The sequence below is a fragment of the Lampris incognitus genome, chromosome 14 (genome assembly GCF_029633865.1).
Source record: "Lampris incognitus isolate fLamInc1 chromosome 14, fLamInc1.hap2, whole genome shotgun sequence".
Taxonomy (NCBI): domain Eukaryota; kingdom Metazoa; phylum Chordata; class Actinopteri; order Lampriformes; family Lampridae; genus Lampris; species Lampris incognitus.
The window spans coordinates 33,690,320-33,710,631 of NC_079224.1; the positions used below are offsets into that span (position 1 = coordinate 33,690,320).

At 42.8% G+C, this 20,312-nt stretch overlaps 1 protein-coding gene across 4 annotated transcripts in view; it reads left to right on the plus strand.

Annotated features, from left to right (window-relative positions):
* The window catches only part of ctnnd2b (catenin (cadherin-associated protein), delta 2b), a 168,825-nt gene that overhangs the window by 49,725 nt on the left and 98,788 nt on the right, over positions 1-20,312 (plus strand). For all 4 annotated transcript variants that reach the window (XM_056292726.1, XM_056292727.1, XM_056292728.1 and 1 more), the window contains exons 3-4: positions 12,297-12,331; positions 17,348-17,464. In XM_056292726.1, the coding sequence (XP_056148701.1) occupies positions 12,297-12,331; positions 17,348-17,464 (152 nt within the window). The remainder of the gene's footprint in view (positions 1-12,296; positions 12,332-17,347; positions 17,465-20,312) is intronic.

Below are 20,312 nucleotides of genomic sequence, written 5' to 3' on the forward strand. Positions count from 1 at the left end.
TTCTACTACTACAACTATTACTTTTACTACTACTACTGTTATTATTCCTACTACTACTATGACTACCACTACTGCTGCTACTATTCCTACTACTACTGCTGTTATTCCTACTATTACGACCACTACTACTATGACTACTACTACTGCTACAACCAACCGTTGTTGAGCTTACCTGTATCACACCAATTTACATTGATGCAATGTTGCAACTCAAGTCAACAACTAAACATTCAAATTTACCATAACTTCCTGCTTGTGCCTCTGATTTGTATCTACACTTTAACCAGTTCTTCTAGTGAATAAGTCCCCAGTTTTCACTTATCTGTCAGCCTTAGTCTAATTTGTTTCAGTTTCTGTAGAAAACAAAATAAGCTAACAGGCACAACCACATGACCCTATATAGTCCATAGAAACAACATTATTTGGTGATCCATCCACAAAATTAAAAGTTTGAAATCAATCTCAGTTTTAGGCAAAGCGTAATCCTATGTTATGAATGCATCTAAATCTGAAGTGCAGAGTTGGCCATGTAAACAAACACAAGTTTGTTTGAATTCAAAATTTCAACCATGCAGATGTAAATTATGTTGCTAGACCCCACTGACTAAGTTATTACCTTCAGAAATGTTCAAGAAAATCTTGATTTTTGACATTTAGAAGGCTCCAATGTTAAGCCCTGGATTGGAGCACAGCGGTTTGGCGAGGAAGTTGGCGTTTTTGGTGTAGTACAGGCACCCACTTTGCTCAGTAGTGCTACTAGTGGCCATAAACTCATCTGACGAGAGTCTCAAGAGTAGGGAATATGTGCTGCATGTAGCAGATATCCAGCATTATACGCTACCTACTGCTGGGAAAGAAAGTGAGGAATTGTTACCCTTTTGCCATGGTGAAAAGTATATTGATATTTTGTAGCGGGTTAAAGGCTTGCTTGCATAAGATGTCTTTCGCTCTGAATAAAAAGCCCTGCTGTTGGGACCAAAAAAGAGCCACTCCTTAAATTTTACACAGCTCCACAAGTAGTTCACTTATGACTAATGTACTGCTGTACTTTTTTATGTGACATACTACCAAGCTACACTGCAGCCATCAAGAGTTTTTATTCCCAGTGGCTGTCAGCCATCAAGTTAAGACTCTCTTTCAAATTATTTCAATGCACTAGACTTGCCGAGGTTGCATTGTGTTCAGTAGCAGCTTCCCTGGAGAGTCTCACAGCACATTCCTCCCATCATTCCTATTGTAGGGGAATGTTTTTTCAATGACACTGCCAAAAAAAAAAAGAAGCTTCCTTTTGGCCACATTTGGGACCATATCCCCCATTCATGAATTTTCCAATACACGTTAGAAAAATGCAAAATTGGTATTAGCAGAGAATTGGAATTTTAAGTGGACTAAATATAAATGAATACACATGAAGGAATAGGGTTTTCTTCTCAAGTCTTCTGTCTGTTTTCTGCTTTTCCCAGCTAGCCTATCTGTGCTTGTGACAAATTATACCTTTGTTTCACTGAGTTGCACACATATGCGTTCCGCAATACATATAATGAATATTTGAGTCTATTAAATGTCGAGGCAACATTGGTGCACATATAGACAGATATTTTTTATGTTGATTGGATTGATTTGGTTTAATAATTGTGAGATTAAAAGGAAAAAATAAGAAAAAATTTAGCAGAGGGCAATTCAGATGACATAACTTTTCCCTGAAAAGCCCAACGTTTAGATGCCTGATCAGGGTCTTGATTCCCACATGCATTTATGGTACCATAAACCACTTTTTGATAAAAGCCTCTACCCAATGGCATAAGTTATGAGCTACAGGGAAGAATATTATCATGAAGAAATACTATTTGCCACAGTTTCTCCATTACGTAGATCAGAATGATAGCCCATCATACTGTCTTCATGCAAATTAAAGAAAAACCTACATGGAGCTTCTTGTGTGAAAGAGGAACTGAACCAGCCATAATAACTAACCTTTTATGATTAATGAAAAGTTTTACAGCCTGTTGTGTGGCATATGCAAATTGGACACGCATTACTAATACTAAAAGTCAGCCCTTCTAAAGGTTTGTGTGTGACGGTTAGGCAAAGAATCCATCCTGCTGATACTTGCAACCTACAAGGTTACAGCCCTGATAACAAGCAATGCAGAACATGAGCCATCACATATTTAAATCTAATGTTTGAATTTAAATTTTAAAATGTGAAATATTCAGCAGCATGCTGGAGTAACTGTCTAACTCAGTCTATGTGGCGGTTAATTTTACAGTCGGATCATTGTTGGAGAAATTGCAGAAGCAGTAGCAAGAATGTAATCAGAAATATGGATCCAGCTGACTGCTGACAGGGATGTGGAGTGGAGGAGATTGACGATTGACAGATGGGCGGAGGAGGAGATTAGATAACAAGAAGCACTTTCATAGAAGAGTTAATTAGATGACTTCATGTTTAAACTTGAAGAGTCACCGAGCATTTACCAGTCAAATCAATTTTGTCCCGACCAAGTCTTGACTGGGTGTGTTTGAGGTGATGCCCGGTCCCTTAACCTTCAGTTTTAGCTTCATTTTTTCCACCTTTGTCCATGTTCCAGATCAAATGCACAGTTGAAATGGGTCAATTCAAATGGACATAAGCATAAACAATACAAAGGAATGTGGAATGGCACCGGTATTGTATTGTATTGTGCTGAACTGGTTCTAAAGCCTTTCATATCCATTCTTTTCCCTCCTTTCGTTTTTGGGTGGCCCAATTATTTAACGACACTTGAACACAAAAGGTCTGGCCATTGTGGGCAGCACAGATAACGGACGATATCCAGGGCTTGGAAAGAGATGGATTATGTGCACTGAGTTCAGACCTCATTTATTGGGTGGATAAAATGACCAGATTTTCATCGCTATCTCTGGGATTCGCTCCTGAAAGCCGCCTCATTGGATTTAATATATCTCTCCATCTCTTTCTTCTGTATCATATTCCATCTCTCTTTCTCTCTTTCTCTTTCTCTCTCTCTCTCTCTCTCTCTCTCTCTCTCTCTCTCTCTCTCTCTCTCTCTCTCTCTCCATTTTATTCCAGCGTTTCTCTTCTGGCTAACTCCTCTTCCTTCTCGACTTCTCCTTTTAGCTGTCCATCGCCTCTCTTTGTATAATGCCCCCCCCTTTTTTTTCTTTTTGTGGCTCCACTCCTCATTTTGCTCCCTATAACAGAGGGGGCATGTAGTTGGTGTTGATGGTTAGAAGAGATCAGAAGGTTAGCTGATGGTTTGTAATGTTACCTTCTTCTGCACAAAATGACAGTAAATGGCCAAATGTGCTGTTTGAAGTGGAGAGTACAAGCAGCTGGAAATATCTAGTAGGAAACTAGGGGCACAAAGTACAACGGCAGGAGATCATTATTTGAAATTACCCAGCATTAACCCCTGTCTATATTTTCATCCAACTGCAAGTAAAAGCATTGTGATGGTAATTTGCGAAATTGCGCTCTTTGGGGAAATTGTTGAGGCCGCTCTCTCAAGTATTGTGATCAAGGGATTTGAATCAACTAGATTCAAATTATACCTCCAACTGTATTATCCCTGTATTATGATACTTTAAAAACCAGTTCACATCGGTCTATGCAGCACTGAGATAGCAGTATACAGTTCTGTGCCATTCAGTAGAGTAACAACATTTTGCAAATCTAATGAAAATGAAAAATATGAAATGATATGACTGTTCAACCTCCGGGTATGTCTGCATTAACCTGACTCATTTTGTCCCACTCGTGGCTGCATATTTACTCGAGTGTGGTCATTTTGAAGAGACTGGTCTCTCAGCAGATTCTTCTTCTTCTACTACCTTTAGTTGAATTTTACAAGCTCACTTACTATCTGCCTTTATCGTGATAAAAGAAAATATCAGTATACATGACTGAGAGAAACTCCCCGACTCAGTACATACTGAAATCCAGCTGTAGCTTTGTAGGAATGACTGCACAAGGTGAGACCAAGTCCAGACCAGCTCTTAAAGGGACGAGTCTGAGTTGAGTCCAAGACTGAAGCCCAAAGCTTACTGAGTCTGAGTGAAGTCCAAAATTTAGCAGAATCTTCTCTAAAGTCAGACACCAGAACAGTACAAGTCCAATTTAACACCATGACTGTAACTAGTAGTTTACCATCATAATAAAAGTTGAACTTTCCCTGCACTGTAATATCTATCTAGGCCTTTTAATTCCTCTGCCAAGGAAGGAATGTTTCAGATTCCAATTTTCCAATGTTTCAGACACATAACTTGATAATAATGAAAAAAACAACAAGATTGGACTGCACTTTATTGATCTCTTCAGGGGAAGTTTGATATTAATTTCAAAAATGAAAAAAGTGAATTAAAGTCTTGTATTCGAAAGGTCTTGAAGAGTTATCATGAGTAAACACTGTCGGCGACCGAGTTAAGTCCGAGTTATTGTGCTATAAAGTTGAGATGACACCGAAACCTTCAGAATGTACTTTCGAGTACTACAACCCTATTAGCCTGTAACACAACAAAAGTTAATGGTGTCTAACGATGTCTAATGCTATCTGAATGCGGTGCACATTAGCTATCTGTCTGTGTAACTGACTTTTCAATTAAGGGGTGCAATGCAACGCAATGCAATGCAACACAATGATGCATGCAGCACCACTTGAAATGCACCCGATACTCGGGTCATTATCATCCACATGGTAATTAACAACTGACAGCATCAGTATACGTAAATTCACAAACACACATGTTGCCCACTTGCAGTGTCAGCAATAATTAAGTACCAGTGCCTCGCTGTGACCTTCTGCCGGTGTGCGAGTTGATCATACTGTCAATTAGTTTCCTTTCAGCACTCGCTAATTATATCGTTGCATCCCGCCAATGCACAATATTGAGTCAATGGGATAAAACCTACTCTGTTTGGCCGACAGGTCAATTATAGTTGTTTCAGATGTCGCGATCTTATGAGATGTAGCTGGTGGTACATATCAAAGAAAAAGGAGGATGAGGGGAGGGAATGAGACGGTGTGGGTTGATGATATAGTTAGATTGAGAGAGAGAGAAAGCGAAAGAGGGCTGTTACATAAATACGGAAACAGTAAAATCCCACACTCATAATGGGAGCTTAGTGGTAAAAGTCACAGTTTTACAGATTTCTTTATGGAGCACTTTATCCAAACAGAGATAGAAAACGCTTTACAAGGAATGACTTTCAAGCTGTAGAAAAGTGGAAGGAAGAGGACAAATAATGACAGTGTAAGAGAGCAAATGCTTGACAAAGGAAAAGGAAGATAATCTCTCTTTTTACCTAATGGAGACATTTTGAATCTGACTCCGATTCCACTTTAATTGTTCGTTGGATTAGGGATTAGTCTTGTCTCCTCCTCCTCTCTGCTGTGCTTAATTCTCTTCTAGTCTGCTTTAGTCTGTCTAATCAGTAGATGTGTTTTCATCCTATTAGAATGTGTCTTATAGTACTCAGTTCTGTTCTGTATTTTCTATTCTGGTCTGTTCTGTTTTAGTCTACATGTGCTCCGGAAACTTTTGTGTGAAAGCTGATGTTGCTGTTACACGAGGGCATCAAAGATGTAGAGACCCAGATGTGATTCAGGCGACACAAGTAGTCCATCATATCCCAGTCTCACAGACAAAATGCTTGCATCCAACCTATTTACAATCCCCTTAGTACATTGATTGGCAGTTTTCTGTCACATCAGTGTGATACATGTCAGCTAGTCTTGTGGGGCAACATGTGACTGTCAGTTGTTAACATATCAAATCGGCTTCTGTATCCTGCATACAATGCATTTCAACATATTGATGAACAAGAACAGAGTTCAGGACATCTACTCTGATCATCCGCTTTTCTACTGTTAGATTAGAGATGGAAAAGTAAGTTTAACTCTAAAGTTACGAATGGTTATGTTTAGTACTAGATTAGAAATTGTTTAGATATAAAATTAGAAATGGTTAATTTTATGTGTAAGGTTAGAAATGGTTTAGTTTAGGCATGTGTTTAATGTAGTTTCACAGGGTATAATGTGGCGGCACGGTGGCCCAGTGGTTAGCACTGTTGCCTCGCAGCAAGAAGGTCCTGGGTTCGAACCCCAGGCTGTCCAAGGTCCTTTCTGTGTGGAGTTTGCATGTTCTCCCCGTGTCTGAGTGGGTTTCCTCTGGGTGCTCCGGTTTCCTCCCACCATCAAAAAGACATGCATGTTAGGGTTAATACTCCTGCCTGTGCCCCTGAGCAAGGCAATGGAAAGAAGAACTGGAGTTGGTCCCCGGGCACTGCAGCTGCCTACTGCTCCTATACAATAGGATGGGTTAAATGCAGAGAACACATCCATTGTAACTGTACAATGACAAAATACAATGGCTTTTAAGGTCAGGAAAAGGACCTTGGAGGCCGGTCATTAAGCGTTATAATCCGTGTTGATTGTGAGTCGGGTTGAAAGTAGATCCAACAGACTTCCTCAATCACCTCAATGTCACATGTGCAATTAGTGTATTTTAGGACCTACAAATTTGTTGTTGTTTTGGCTGCTGTGACTGGGCTGGTCCAGACTGTTAAAATATGAGCCCAGTAGAAAGGCGACACGCTGGCATTAGCTAACTAAAGTGTCTGGGTAGACTTGTGAGAAACTGGAATGTGGTGACCGACCTACATCCACCGGTGAGCCTGTGTAACTTGACTCCCCAACTTTACTGTTGGCTCTAATACTGTCAAAGTTAGGGGTTTGAATCCCAGAGTGTAATGTCCTGCAGACGTTTAATGTGCAGTGAAGCACTTTGTGTCCTCGGACTTGAAAAGCCATAGAAATGCTGTCATTTTTTTCAAAATGTGAGTGCGAGGAGACAAGCTAAAAATGAGTGTGAGTGGGCAGTCAGGCTAAAAAACAAGGACTTACTTACTCTTTAAGGACGTCCTGCCTGTAGTGCTTTGTACTTCACTGCTGTTGCCAATACTGTGCATATACGGTGCTTTCAACTTGTTCATAATCCCTATAAAGAGAGCCCTGTTGGGTGTTATTTTTATCATAAAGGCTGGTTACGTTAGTTTTTGTGCGCTGGTAAAATACAGGCGCCTTTTGTCCAACCCTTAAAAAAACTTCACCCAGTGCATTGTCAGCATCAGCTGTCTAAACTCCATCAGACCAGATTAGTGACAACATATTTATATATTTTATTCTTTGGCCTATTTAAGTTATCAGTTGGCTGGAAATTGGGTAAGGCATATTATATCCTTGAACACTCTTGTTTATTCCCCCCCCCCCCCCCCCCCGTTTTCATACCTTCGCTCCTCTTCTTGGTATGGAGAATGTGTGTGTGTTTTGTGTTGGGTGTGTGCATCTCGAGGTGTATTATCGTCTGATAAATAAGGAGACTCCCTTTACTGAAAAATGGACCATGTACCATTTGGTTCTCCCTCCCAAGTCTGACTCTCTCGCTCTCGCTCTCACTCTCTCTCTCTTTCTCTCTCTCTCTCTCTCTCTCTCTCTCTCTCTCTCTCTCTCTCTCTCTCTCTCTCTCTCTCTCTCTCGCGCGCGCGTGCGCCCCCCCCCCCCCACACACACAATCACAATGGCAATAATAATGATTTAATAGAATTTGTTTGGTGTCCAGAATAGCATTATAAATAAATTGGAATAATTGCAATAATTAAATCTAATTACAAATAAGTTGAAGTAATTCTAGTTTTGGGTTATGAATAGTGTTGAGGTTTTTATCTCTAAATGAGACGGTTTTGATCTGCTCCGAGAGATCTTATTCATGGTTGTATGTGAAAATGCTACCAGTGTGTAAAGTTAAAGACACTGACGTTGCCATCCTCAGAATGATAGTTTTATCAGCACAAGGCTGAGGATGACTCGTAGTGTCAATAGAAAGCCATAAAGCATTTTGGTTTTTAATAAAAGCAGATGGCATTTCTGTCAGCGAGTGAACTGGAATCTGTTTTTCCCCCTCCCTTTTTTCTGCCCAATTGTATCCGGCCAAATACTCCATTCTTCCGAGCCACCCCGGTCGCTGCTCCACCCCCTCTGCCGATCCGGGGAGGGCTGCAGACTACCACATCTCCTCCGATACATGTGGAGTCACCAGCCGCTTCTTTTCACCTGGCAGTGAGGAGTTTCGCCAGGGGGATGTAGCACGTGGGAGGATCGCGCTATTCCGACGCTATTCCCACCAGTTCCCCCTCTCCACTGAACAGGCACCCCGACCGACCAGAGGAGGTGCTAGTGCAGCGACCAGGACACATATCCACTTCTGGCTTCCCATCTGCAGACACGGCCAATTGTGTCTGTAGGGACGCCCGACCAAGCCGGAGGTAACACAGGGTTTCGAACCGCCGATCCCTGTGTTGGTGGGCAATGGAATAGACCGCCACCCTACCCAGACACCCCCTGGAATCTGTTTTTGAGCAAATCGTTTAATTTTCTCTGTATGTTCACGAAGTTAACTTCTCAGGCCCACAGGAAAGAGTCATATTCAGACTTTGAGTATCTTCATTTCAATACCGACGAGTTGTTCACTCACTAATCTGCACAGAAATGAACAAGAAAGTATTTTCAAATATGCCTCATAATCTTCTTCAGGTGTTTGATTCAACGGACTTTAGAAGTGGACACAGATTTGCTCGCCAAGAAATGACAAATCAAGTTCTTTTGAGTTAGGATTAGTTTTTTTTGTTTTTTTTTTGTTTTTTGTTTTTTAGTCTGCCAGTCTGAATGAAACCACTAACCTTGGCTGTATTTTCATGACACCTGCTACTGCTCTACTCTCCACTTTATCCAACAACTAAACCATTGTCATGCAACAGGTGTCTAATGCCTCTTTTCCACTGCATGGCACCGGCTCGACTCGACTCGCAGTGTCGTTGTCCATTACCCTAACAGTACCCCCTTAGTGTAGCTGGTCTGCATTGATTTTGGTACCCGCTCCAGTTTTTTTGGAACCTCAGCAAAGGTGGTACCAGAAAAGTGGTAACAGTTACCAAAAAAAATGCCTGTACTTTCCAGTAATGGAAAATGAAAAGTCGAGTCGAGTTGAGCCAGTACCATGTAGTGGAAAAGGGGCATAACTTATACAAGCCCCGATTTGATATGACCCACCTTCATGTTTTGACCCTGTGTTGAGTAGAATCGTAGTTATAATCTTTAATCTTGACCAGGTTGTTTGTCCAACATTTATCAAACTACTTGAAAGTATTGCATTTCTCGACTCTGAGTTGTAGATGATCTAGTCTGGAAAAGCATTGTCGTCATTTGTCAACCATGACCTTAAGTTGTGTAGTAGCCTCAACAAAGTTCCGTCATACTAGTTTTTTGTTGTTGCATGATTTCTGTTCCAGTAAATTTGTCAGAAGTGGCGTCAGTACTCTTTATGATAGTCGCATGGCTGTTAAATGCACCAATGGAGCAGTCTTGACAGTTGCAAGGTTTTTATTAGCCATGGTTTTGTGAGGAAGTACACACATTGAGTGTTAATCAGGGTGTTGCTGAAATAGAAAAAAATATTACTTTGTTTACGCTGATAAACTTGAGTTACACTTGTAAGTTTACACCAAGGCTATTTTTAGACCTGGCTTCTTGTATGCTGATGACTTCTGCTTCCGGTGTGGGAAGATGGCGGTGCAAATCATATTTGCGGCAGCCTCACCCAGTACCTTCCATGCAGTGTCTTTGTCCATGTCTGCATCTTAGTTTTGTGTTCGTTTGATGGCTGGGAGAGCTTGGTCTGCTTCGTCCTTTGAGCCCAAGGACCACGGCCCTGCCCGGAGCTGCACCTGAACAGGTAACACCGAGGACGGTCTGACAGGACGCGGAAGTGGGGCAGGCTAAGCTAACTGCTAGCCCATGCAGACCGGCAGTTCTAATGACACTGAGGGGGGGGGTCTGGTGGCAGCCTCGCCTGGCGTTGACTGTGGTGTTTTTGGTGTCATCGTGTGGAGTGCAGGGAGGTGTGTCGAAGGTGTCTGCCTGAAAGAGCTAGCATTGGATCAGCTGGGGGAGCCTGGTCTGCTGCATCCGGTGGGCTGAAGGATCACAGCCCTGCCCGGAGCTGTTCCTGAAGAGGAAATGCCGGGGGCGGTCTGACAGGACACGGAAGCAGGGCAAGCTAAGCTAACTGCTAGCCCATAGAGACCAGCAGTTCTGACAGTCATCCTAGCTGGTGTTTGTTCCCTTGGACAGTGATTTTTTTGTTTAGTTTGTATATGTGTGTTAGTTTGAATATGTGTGCTGGTTTGGATATGTGTGTTCTTGTAGTTTGGATATGTGTTTTTGTCTTTGCGTTGCACTGCTGTGGGCTGGCAGAAACAATATTTCGTTTCATTTCATGTATGCAAGCACATGAAATAAAATGACAAAGTGTTCCTGATCCCTGATACAGATTGTGTCTGAGGTGGTTGCTGTTCACAGCTGGTGTCCATGTGCACATTCTCATTATGCAAATCACCGCAGGAAGATGGTGGATCTCCCTAGGACGTTCTCCACCTAACCCTGTCCCTGCCACTCTTTTCCTTGTCGTCTTTGGCTTTCCTGTAAGCCACCTTTTAGGTGTATTAACTTTCTTTGACAATGCTGCCATGTTCAGCTCGACCCGCTTTCCTCCATTTCTTTTGAAATGTCCTCGTATATATGCAGGCTTCAATAGTAATCCTCAAGTTATTTTGAAATTATTTTTCATGCCAAAGGGAAAGAAAACCCCTGGTCTTGCTGCTGCTCCATGCACGGGTTTCCATTGTTGCAAATGTTTTTACTGGGAATTGAGTGGTGGTTTTAATGTTGGCAGTGGTGCATAAAGGGTATATGTGTTTCTGTTTGTGCAGATGACGAAAGTGGTTCTAAGTGGTTTGGAGTCGTATTTGCATTCACACTATACTACATGTCTCTGACCGCCTCTGAATGTGGTTTGGGTGATCAGGTTCTCAATCTGTCTCAGATGTGTTCACACCTGTGTTTTTAGAAAGAAAGAATGAAAGCCTCTTTATTTTTTCATTGGAGAGCTACAATGAAATGTGTTCTCTGCATTTAACCCATCCTATTGTATAGGAGCAGTGGGCAGCTGCAGCGCCCGGGGTCCAACTCCAGTTCTTCTTTCCATTGCCTTGACCAGGGGCACAGCCAGGAGCATTAACCCTAACATGCATGTCTTTTTGATGGTGGGGGGAAACTGGAGCTCCTGGAGAAAACCCACACAAACACAGGGTGAACATGCAAACTCCACATAGAAAGGACCTGGGACGGCCTGGGGTTCGAACCCAGGACCTTCTTGCTGTGAGACAACAGTGCTAACCACTGGGCTATCGTGCCGCCCAGTTGTGTAGCTGTCCAGTTGAGACCCCCAACACCTGAGATGCATTTTAATGCCAGGCATGAACAGGGAACTTAGATGTACAATCAGCCTTTGTTAATGCCTAGATAAGGAGCATCAGAATTGGCGCCTTTAGAGCCCAACCACAGCTCGGTGTTAATGTGTCGTCGAAACTTTGGGCTTCTCCCATCTTCTGATTGATATTCTCTCATGGTTAACACCCACCTGCTATAGATCCATGACTATTATGATTCCTCTGCTGTGGGGTTTGCAGCACAAATCCACTTCCACAAGCGCCTTACTGTGTGTGTGTGTGTGTGTGTGTGTGTGTGTGTGTGTGTGTGTGTGTGTGTGTGTGTGTGTGTGTGTGTGTGTGTGTGTGTGTGTTGGGGTTGGAACAACTATGTGTCCTGCATTATTGTACAGATCAATGGCCTGTTCATCAGGGCTTACTGGGAACAAAGCATTCAAACAAATGAATAGACAAACACATGGCGCCAAAATAAGTTGGTGGAAAAATAAATCAAATTGAGTTGCATGATTTGACCCAAATGTAGCATGTAGTTACATATAATTGATTGGGAGTGGCTTTTCTATGCATGTACACTGTGTTCAGTAGTTTGTGTGTGTGTATGTGTGTTATCAATGTTATTGTGTCATAATAAATGCAACATACTTTGTACCTGTTTGTTGCGTTACCAGGATGATTTTGCCCTTTTAATTTGCAAGCCCGGGGGATAATGACGTGCTCTGTTATCAAGGGAATATCACAGTGCCCTTTTCCATACTTGGTATGTCAGACACAATCTAAATACGTCCTTCAAAGAGCGAGACAGTTCATGGTATGTGACAGCAACCTCTTTAACAATGTAGCGTGGGCCTGCCGAGGCGTCAGACCAACCCCGGGATGAAGATTTATTTTAGAGTGGCGCGTTTATCGATCACGTTTCTAACTCTTGTTGTTTTTCTCCATTTTGTCTTTCACAGTTCAGCAGATGAGAAGTTCCGCTGGAACAACCAAGGTAATACTTCCTGTTAAACTGTCTCGAAAATTGTGTGTAGCTCTCTCATTGTTTGCAATTCAACAACAACATTCAGTGTGACATAATGCTGACATTGTCCTTGTTACATTGGTAGCCACCGCAAACGTTTTGCTGCCATGCTGTAAACCTGCATGTGTTCTGCATCGCCACTGCAGTGGATGCTGCAGGGGAAACTTCAGAAACGAGAAACGGAAAAGTTAATAGGAGTGTTTTCCGCATAAAGCTCCATTTTCTCAAGCTTGCTCCCTGTTTTTCTACAACCCGGGTCTTATTTTTGTAGTTTTTGCCATTGTGCTATATGGGATATGCTATGATTTTACTCACTGGCTTCATTTTGGAGATTTTGGAAATGTTTCAGCAAGTCCAATTCGAGCCCAGTTTTCTTAACCACTTATTTGGAAGTGAAAATGACAATGACAGTTAAAGGTTGTTGCCCGAAATGTCCGTTACGAGTGTCCATCACATTGCTGAGCTACTTCCTGGTTCACCTAGCAAGAATGACAACCCTTTACAGTAAATGGACTGCATTTTATATAGCGCTTTTCTAGTCTACCGACCACTCAAAGCGCTTTTTTTACAATTTTTTTTTTACAGTACTTACCGTTTGTGTCCCTGCGCACATAGAGTTATGTTTAAAGACATATGTGACTCACTGTTACTTGAGCTATTGTGTGAACCTCAAATCTTAGTAAACCTACTGTAATGGCTGAATAATTTTCTATTACGAGGATAATTGGGTTAAAGTGGACTTGTTGAAACATGTATGTCTTGAATGCAGTGTCCTCAAAAGACACTGTTGTGAAGCTGTCTGTAGCGGTGGTCTCATGTTTGAAATGTCCACAATGAAGCCAGTGAATAAAACTGAATCATAACTGATATGCACGATGGCAAAAGCTACGAAAATAGTACCACGGTTGAAAAATAGCAGAATAATCTGTTAAATTCTCTGTGTGATGTCTGACAGATGAAGGTGGTCAAATAGTATTGACAAATGATTTGGAGTGTTAATTTTCACCTGCTACACTCTCTCACTCTCTCTCTTTCCCTTTCTCTCTCTCTCTCTCTCTCTCTCTCTCTCTCTCTCTCTCTCTGTGTCAGTCTGTTGGTTGTTGGTTGAGGGTAGATTTATTAGCTGAGTTCAGAGTAGGTGACCTCTGTCTTAGATGCCAGAGCGAAGGCCAACAGTGGAGATTCTTGTTGAGTGCAAGCTCCACTATTGCTACGGCTTAATTTGGTCTGACAACACAGCAACAAACAAACAAACAAACAAACAAACAAACAAGGCAAGAACCAGATAGGCAGATAGAATCATTCAGATTTGGAGCTCTTCTTTACTCCAGCTTGACCTTTTGCTTTTGTCATGGATTACTTGAAGTGGAAAAGGGAAAAGCTATGACATCTGGGACACATAGGATAGGGAAAAAAAAGAGTTTGGTGTGTGTGTGTGTGTGCGCGCGCGCGCCGCATGCAGCACTGAAAATGTTTCAGTAATAAAAAAAATCAGAGCTGGAATTCTTCAGTAGTTATTTATTCCATCTATCAGAGCTGGAATTCTTCAGTAGTTATTCATTCCATCTATTGACCTCTGTTGCTCATTCTCCTTCTCTTGATAAGAGATTAATGTTGTTTTTCAGACTAGTCCGTAAGGTCTTATCCTTCTTAGCAGTTTCGTCCCAGTTGAAAACAGTGGACATGTTGTCAGATACTCTGGCACAGATAGACATATTGCTTACGTACGAGAGCTAAGACGATGTGCCACAGACCTAGATCTGAGAAGACAATTTATCGGCTTATTTGTTGGGTTTTGGCCTGCCTTGCTGTACACATTAGGTTGCTTGTTTCATGACTAAGCAAGATGGGGAGAATGCAAATTAATTTGTAAGGGTTAAACATCTTATCTCATTTTAGCCAAGCTGTGCAATGTCTAATGGCAAGCTAAGCGCTAAAAAATACAACAAAATATCCATGGAATGCATTTTGGGATGCTTTTTAGTTTAACTTCTCACACTTTATATTCAGTTGGACCATGGGATTCATTATGTTTGAACACTAAAGTACAATGAACATTTGTGGAAAAAAACACAAGAGGCACTTCATTTATCTTGTCTTACCAGTGCTAGCTTTTGAGGCTGCTTAAGTGTTTGGCAGTATTATATACTTTGATGTGTGGAGTGGAGAAGATGTGTACTGATATCGATTTTCAAGAATAAGGGTGATTTTGCAGAGCTGTAGTAACTACAGAGATATGAAGTTGATCAGTGGTTATAGGAAAGAGTAGTGGAAGCTAGTTTAAGAGGAGAGGTGATGATTAGCGAGCAGCAACATGGTTTCATGCCCCGAAAGAGCACTACAGATGCGATGTTTGCGTTGAGAATGTTGATTGAAGTGGCGTAGCGGTCTAAGCATCGGCTTGGTGTCGATGCAGTTGCCCACTGGGGACTGGGGTTCGCGCCCCGGTCTCGTCAGATCCGACTATGGCCGGACTCGGTGAAGCAGCAATCATTGGCAACGCTGTCTTCGGGAGGGGGGCGGAGTCGGCTTGTGTTCGTCATGTGAATGCGTCTCTGTGTGTGTCGGAAAAACAGTGGTTCGGCTTGGATTCGCCTTGTCACGAAAGTGGGGAGGCGCTTTCCTTCGAGACTGCCGGCCGGAGAGATGCAGTTGGCGAACGCATGCAATACGAGGGTGGGTGTTTGAATTAAAATAGGGATCAATTGGCCACTAAATTGGGAGAAAAAAGGGAAAAATCAGAAATAAATTTATAAAAAAAAAAGAGAATGTTGATTGAGAAGTACAGAGAAGGCCAGAAGGAGTTACATTGTGTCTTTTAGATTTAGAGAAAGCATACGACAGGGTGCCGAGAGAGGAGGTGTGGTATTGTATGAGGAAGTTGGGATTGGTAGAGAAGGATGTAGGAGTGGTGCCGGATATGTATGAGGACAGTGTGATAGTGGTGAGGTGTGTGGTAGGAATGACGAAGGTGGGATTACATCAAGGATCGGCTCTGAGCCCTTTCTTGTTTGCAATGGTGATGGACAGGTTAACTGACGAGATCAGGCAGGAGTCTCCGTGGACTAGGATGTTCGTGGATGACATTGTGATCTGCAAGCGCAAGAGTAGGGTTCAGGTTGAGGAAAGCCTGGAGAGGTGGAGGTATGCACTGGAGAGAGGAGGAATGAAAGTCAGTAGGAGCAAGACGGAATACATATGTGTGAATGAGAGGGAGGACAGCAGAATGGTGAGCATTCAAGGAGTAGAGGTGACGATGGTGGATGAGTTTACTAAATACTTGGGGTCAACTGTTCAAAGTAACAGGGAGTGAGGAAGAGAGATGAAAAAGAGAGTGCAGGCAGGGTGGAGAAGAGTGTCAGGAGTGATTTGTGACAGAAGGGTGCCAACAAGAGTCAAAGTGAAGGTTTACAAGATTTTTGTGATATGTTCTATGTTATATGGTTTGGAGACAGTGGCACTGACGAAAAGACAGGAGGTGGAGCTGGAGGTGGCAGAGTTGAAGATGTTAAGATTTTCATTGGGAGTGACGAAGGACAGGATTAGGAACGAGTATATTAGAGGGACATCTCAGGTTGGACAGTTTGGAGACAAAACAAGAGATGCAAGATTGAGATGGTTGGAACATGTGTGGAGGAGAGATGCTGGGTATATTGGGAGAAGGATGCTGAATATGGAGCTGCCAGGGAAGAGGGAAAGAGAAAGACCAAAGAGGAGCTTTATGGATGTGGTGAGGGATGACATCGGGAATCAAGAACACCTTATTTGTCATTTCATTTCATGTACAAAGGCAAACACCCATATCTAAAAACTACAAGAACTTCAAGAACACACATACTAACTAACACATATATTCAAACTAAACAAAAAATAAATAAATCCCTGTTCAAGGGAACGAACGCCTGCCAGGATGACTGTCAGAACTGCCGGTCTGCATGGGCTAGCAGTTAGCTTACCCTGCCCTGCTTCGGTGTCCTGTCAGACTGCCCTTGGTGCTTCCTCCTCGGGTGCAGCTCCAGGCAGGGGCCGTGGTCCTTGGGCCCACGAGACGCAGCATACCAGGCTCCCCCAGTCGATACAGCGCCAGCTCTCCCAGCCAGACACCCTCGAAACACCTTCCCGCACGCCACACAACAACACCAAAAACACCACGGTCGACTCCAGGCGAGGCCGCCACCAGACTGCCCTCGGTGTTGTAGGAACTGCCGGTCTGCATGGGCTAGCAGTTAGCTTAGCCTGCCCCGCTTCCATATCCTGTCAGACCGCCCTTGGTGTTACCTCCTTGGTTTCAGCTCCGGGCAGGGCCGTGGTCCCTGGGCCCACAAGATACAGCAGACCAAGCTCTCCCTGCCGATCCAGCGCCAGCTCTCCCAGTCATCAAATGAAGACAAAACTTAAATGCAGATGTGGACAAAGACACTGCATGGACTGTACTGGGTGAGGCCAACGCAAATGTGAATTTGGGCCACCATCTTCCCACGCTGGTACTGGTTGAGGCCGCTGCAAACGTGAATTCGCGCCGCCATCCTCCCACACCAGAAGCGGAAAGGTGGCTGGTGGGACAAAGGAAGATGCAGAGGACAGGAAGAGATGGAAACCGATGATCCGCTGTGGCGACCCCTAACAGGAGCAGCCGAAAGTAGTAATAGTAGTAGCAGATATACTTTGAAGTGTCTTTATGGTAGCAAGCCTAGCTTAATCTTCAGGTGGTTTTACTCTCCTCTTGTAATGAGGAGCCAATGAGGAGCAGTACAAAGGTGGCAGAACAAACCATAAGAGCCTATTGTTTCGATAATTACTTCAGCTAATCTAGACTGTACACTCATTTTGCCCCGAATGTCTCCCTTCTCCCCATCTGTTTGTTGTGTGTGTGTGTGTGTGTGTGTGTGTGTGTGTGTGTGTGTGTGTGTGTGTGTGTGTGTGTGTGTGTGTGTGTGTGCGCGCGCGCGCGCGCGCGTGCTTGTGTGTTTGCATGTGTGCACACAGACGGCCAGAAGGACATAGAGGAGGAGCTGACGACAGGCTTGGAGCTGGTGGACTCGTGCATCCGGTCACTCCAAGAATCGGGCATCCTCGACTCCCAGGAGTTCTCTACAGGAGACAGTAAGGCCACATTTCAGTGATTTCCTGTAAGAGATTTAAAAGCACACCGCTGCACCAAAATAGCTCCTTCTCTAGGATGGAGGTGTAATTTCCACCCTGTCATTATCTACATTAAAAAAAAGTTTAATTAACAAAGAAATTCTATCTAAAAATAATGTTTTGTCAATTTTTGTCAGTTCTGTCCTTGGAAACAGGTGTCGGGAGCCAAATTAAGAGGCTACATTTGGCACTACATAGCCATTTGCCTATTATGAACCATACATAAGATCCAGTCTCTAATTAACTTGGGTTCCTGTCAAACATTGCAGTCACAGCATTGGGAATGAGTGAGGAAGAGGATGATTTGTAAGCCGTTAGATTAAATAAAGAGATTTTGTAATCACAGATGACAACCTCCTTTCTTTAGTAGTTCTGCTGTATTAAACATCAGGTTTCTTTGCCTTTCTGAGCAGTCAAGTTGGCGATCCATTATGTTTGCACACAGCTGTGGATGATCACAGTGCATTAAATATTTAACAATTCATTTACATATTATTCTAATTGTCCATCATTAGGCTCACTACTGACAGTCGTGCCACGGTCGTGTCTTCGCGGCGGTAATCACTGCGCCGCTATTTTTACGAATGAACTCAAGATTACCGTGGCGTAGATTTTGATTGTAGATTATTTTTTTTTGGAATAGATTTGTGGCGTGGAACCTCCAGAGGATGGTCCTTTGAGGTGCAGGCCGTCGCTGAAAGAGAGCAAAAACTATTCCGATGTTATATAATGCAAAAAAAAAATCATAATGAACTTTAACCGTGAACGCTACAGTCCTGGATATTTGCATGCAAACAACTGTCTGCTTTGATACTCACTATCAGAATCAGAAACACTTTGTCAGTTCATTTCATGCACTTGTGAGCATGGAATGAAACAAAACATCATTTCCCCCAGCCCACAGCAGTGCAACACAAAGACAAAAACAACACATATATCCAAACTAACACATAAACAAACAAAAAAAAATCACTGTCCAGGAGAACGAACGCCAGCCGGGATGACTGTCGGAACTGTCGGTCTGCATGGGGTAGCAGTTAGCTTAGCCTGCCCCGCTTCCGTGTCCCGTCAGACTGCCCTCAAGAAACACTTTTTGAGTATTTCATTTTAATGGTTACTGTCAGGTAGGAGTTTGCTGGGCCTACAAAGAGACCTACATCAATAAATAGATAAATAATTTTTTTTTGAAATACATCGCTACAATATAAGTAGCTAAAACCAAGATTCAACCAACCCTATTTTGTCTACAGTAACTATACAGTATACATAACTGCAGTACACTTTTTTTTTTTAAAGCAAGACTCACCGAAAAAGTAGACGGACTACAAAAAGATAGTTTTAAGCTCACAGGTGTCAGGTGCTTCCCTTTCCTTTTTCATTATGGGGTTCAAAAGAGTTGTTTCAAAGATCCCTTCCTTCAGATCTTGAATGACTCTCCCGTTTCCCCAAACTCCTTCTTTCTACTTGCTTTTCATTTTGTCCCATGGGTGATACTCCTGTTTTGTCTATAGAAAGGAACCCGTGGGAGCTGTCAGTCGTGCCACTGGTTTGATATGGTAATTCACCCTCAGAAAGATGTCTGCCCTGCTGTTCAGAGGGGAGAGAGAGAGAGAGAGAGAGCATTTGAGCGCTGACATTTGCACACACCTGTAAAAAAAAAAAAAAAAATCTGTATGTATATATATATATACACACACAAACACACATAGGGGCATATGATGTAAATGATTTAAGATTTGCAGAACCAGGGATGTGCATACAGAGATGTGAGCACACACACACACACACATGCATGCCGATACAAACGGCTGAATAACTAGCTATGCAGGAATGAGAGATACGTATGGCTGCAACATGCAAATATAAAATCCTTACTATCATTCACACAGTAATACACACCAACACATACAAATAAGCATGCACAACGCTACAGACACACGTTAATACATGCATGCACACTGAGGAAGACCAGCATGCATAAACTCAACACAAATGCAGAAGTATTTACATTCAGATTCATAGTTGCGTGCAGATAAATGCATGCCTAGATAATAAAAATGCATGTGTCTGTGCACAAAGATGTTCACACACCACATGAGTAATCTCTGTTCCACAGACACAAACATACACAGACAAGTGCTACATACAAGTCAGCTGTGGGTAAAGGTGCGTGCGCACACACCGGGGAACTGTAATTACAAAATGGAAATTGCGAACAGCAGCGCTGCCTATTGAGGGCCATTAAACTTTCACGTTGCTATGCTGAAGTAGCCATGTCAGGGGGCAGGCATTTTGAGTCGCAGCTGCAGGGCGGGTTTGGGCACACAAATGGATGGTGGGCAAGAAGCCGTAATGAGAAGATGTGTGTTTCATCCCTGCCATCAGTCCTAATTGATGATGATGTATCTGCTTCAAATTCTCAGATTGTAATTGACCTTTGAATATGTCGGCATTCATTTTGGTCTATCTTGTTCCTAAAGGAAAGAAGTGGGTCGCATTACTGATCAATAGGTGGAAAGTGGATTTTATTGAAATTGTTCAAGCACAATTGCTAAAGGACTGTTATCACAAAATCTTTTCAGGAAGAGCTGTGGTAGCTTATGTGCTCCATGCCAAAGCATAGCTAATCTTCCCATAATCACTTCTCGGTTTCTCTCATGGCGTAGCGCATGGCATCATGGGTGTCACAACGGAGTTGGTATATATAGTCTAATGCTGGGAATCATGGTCAAGAAGACAATCTTCTTAAACATTTTGACACCATTTGTCGGTTATGAAAACGTGATATAGATGCCAAGGACAAACACAC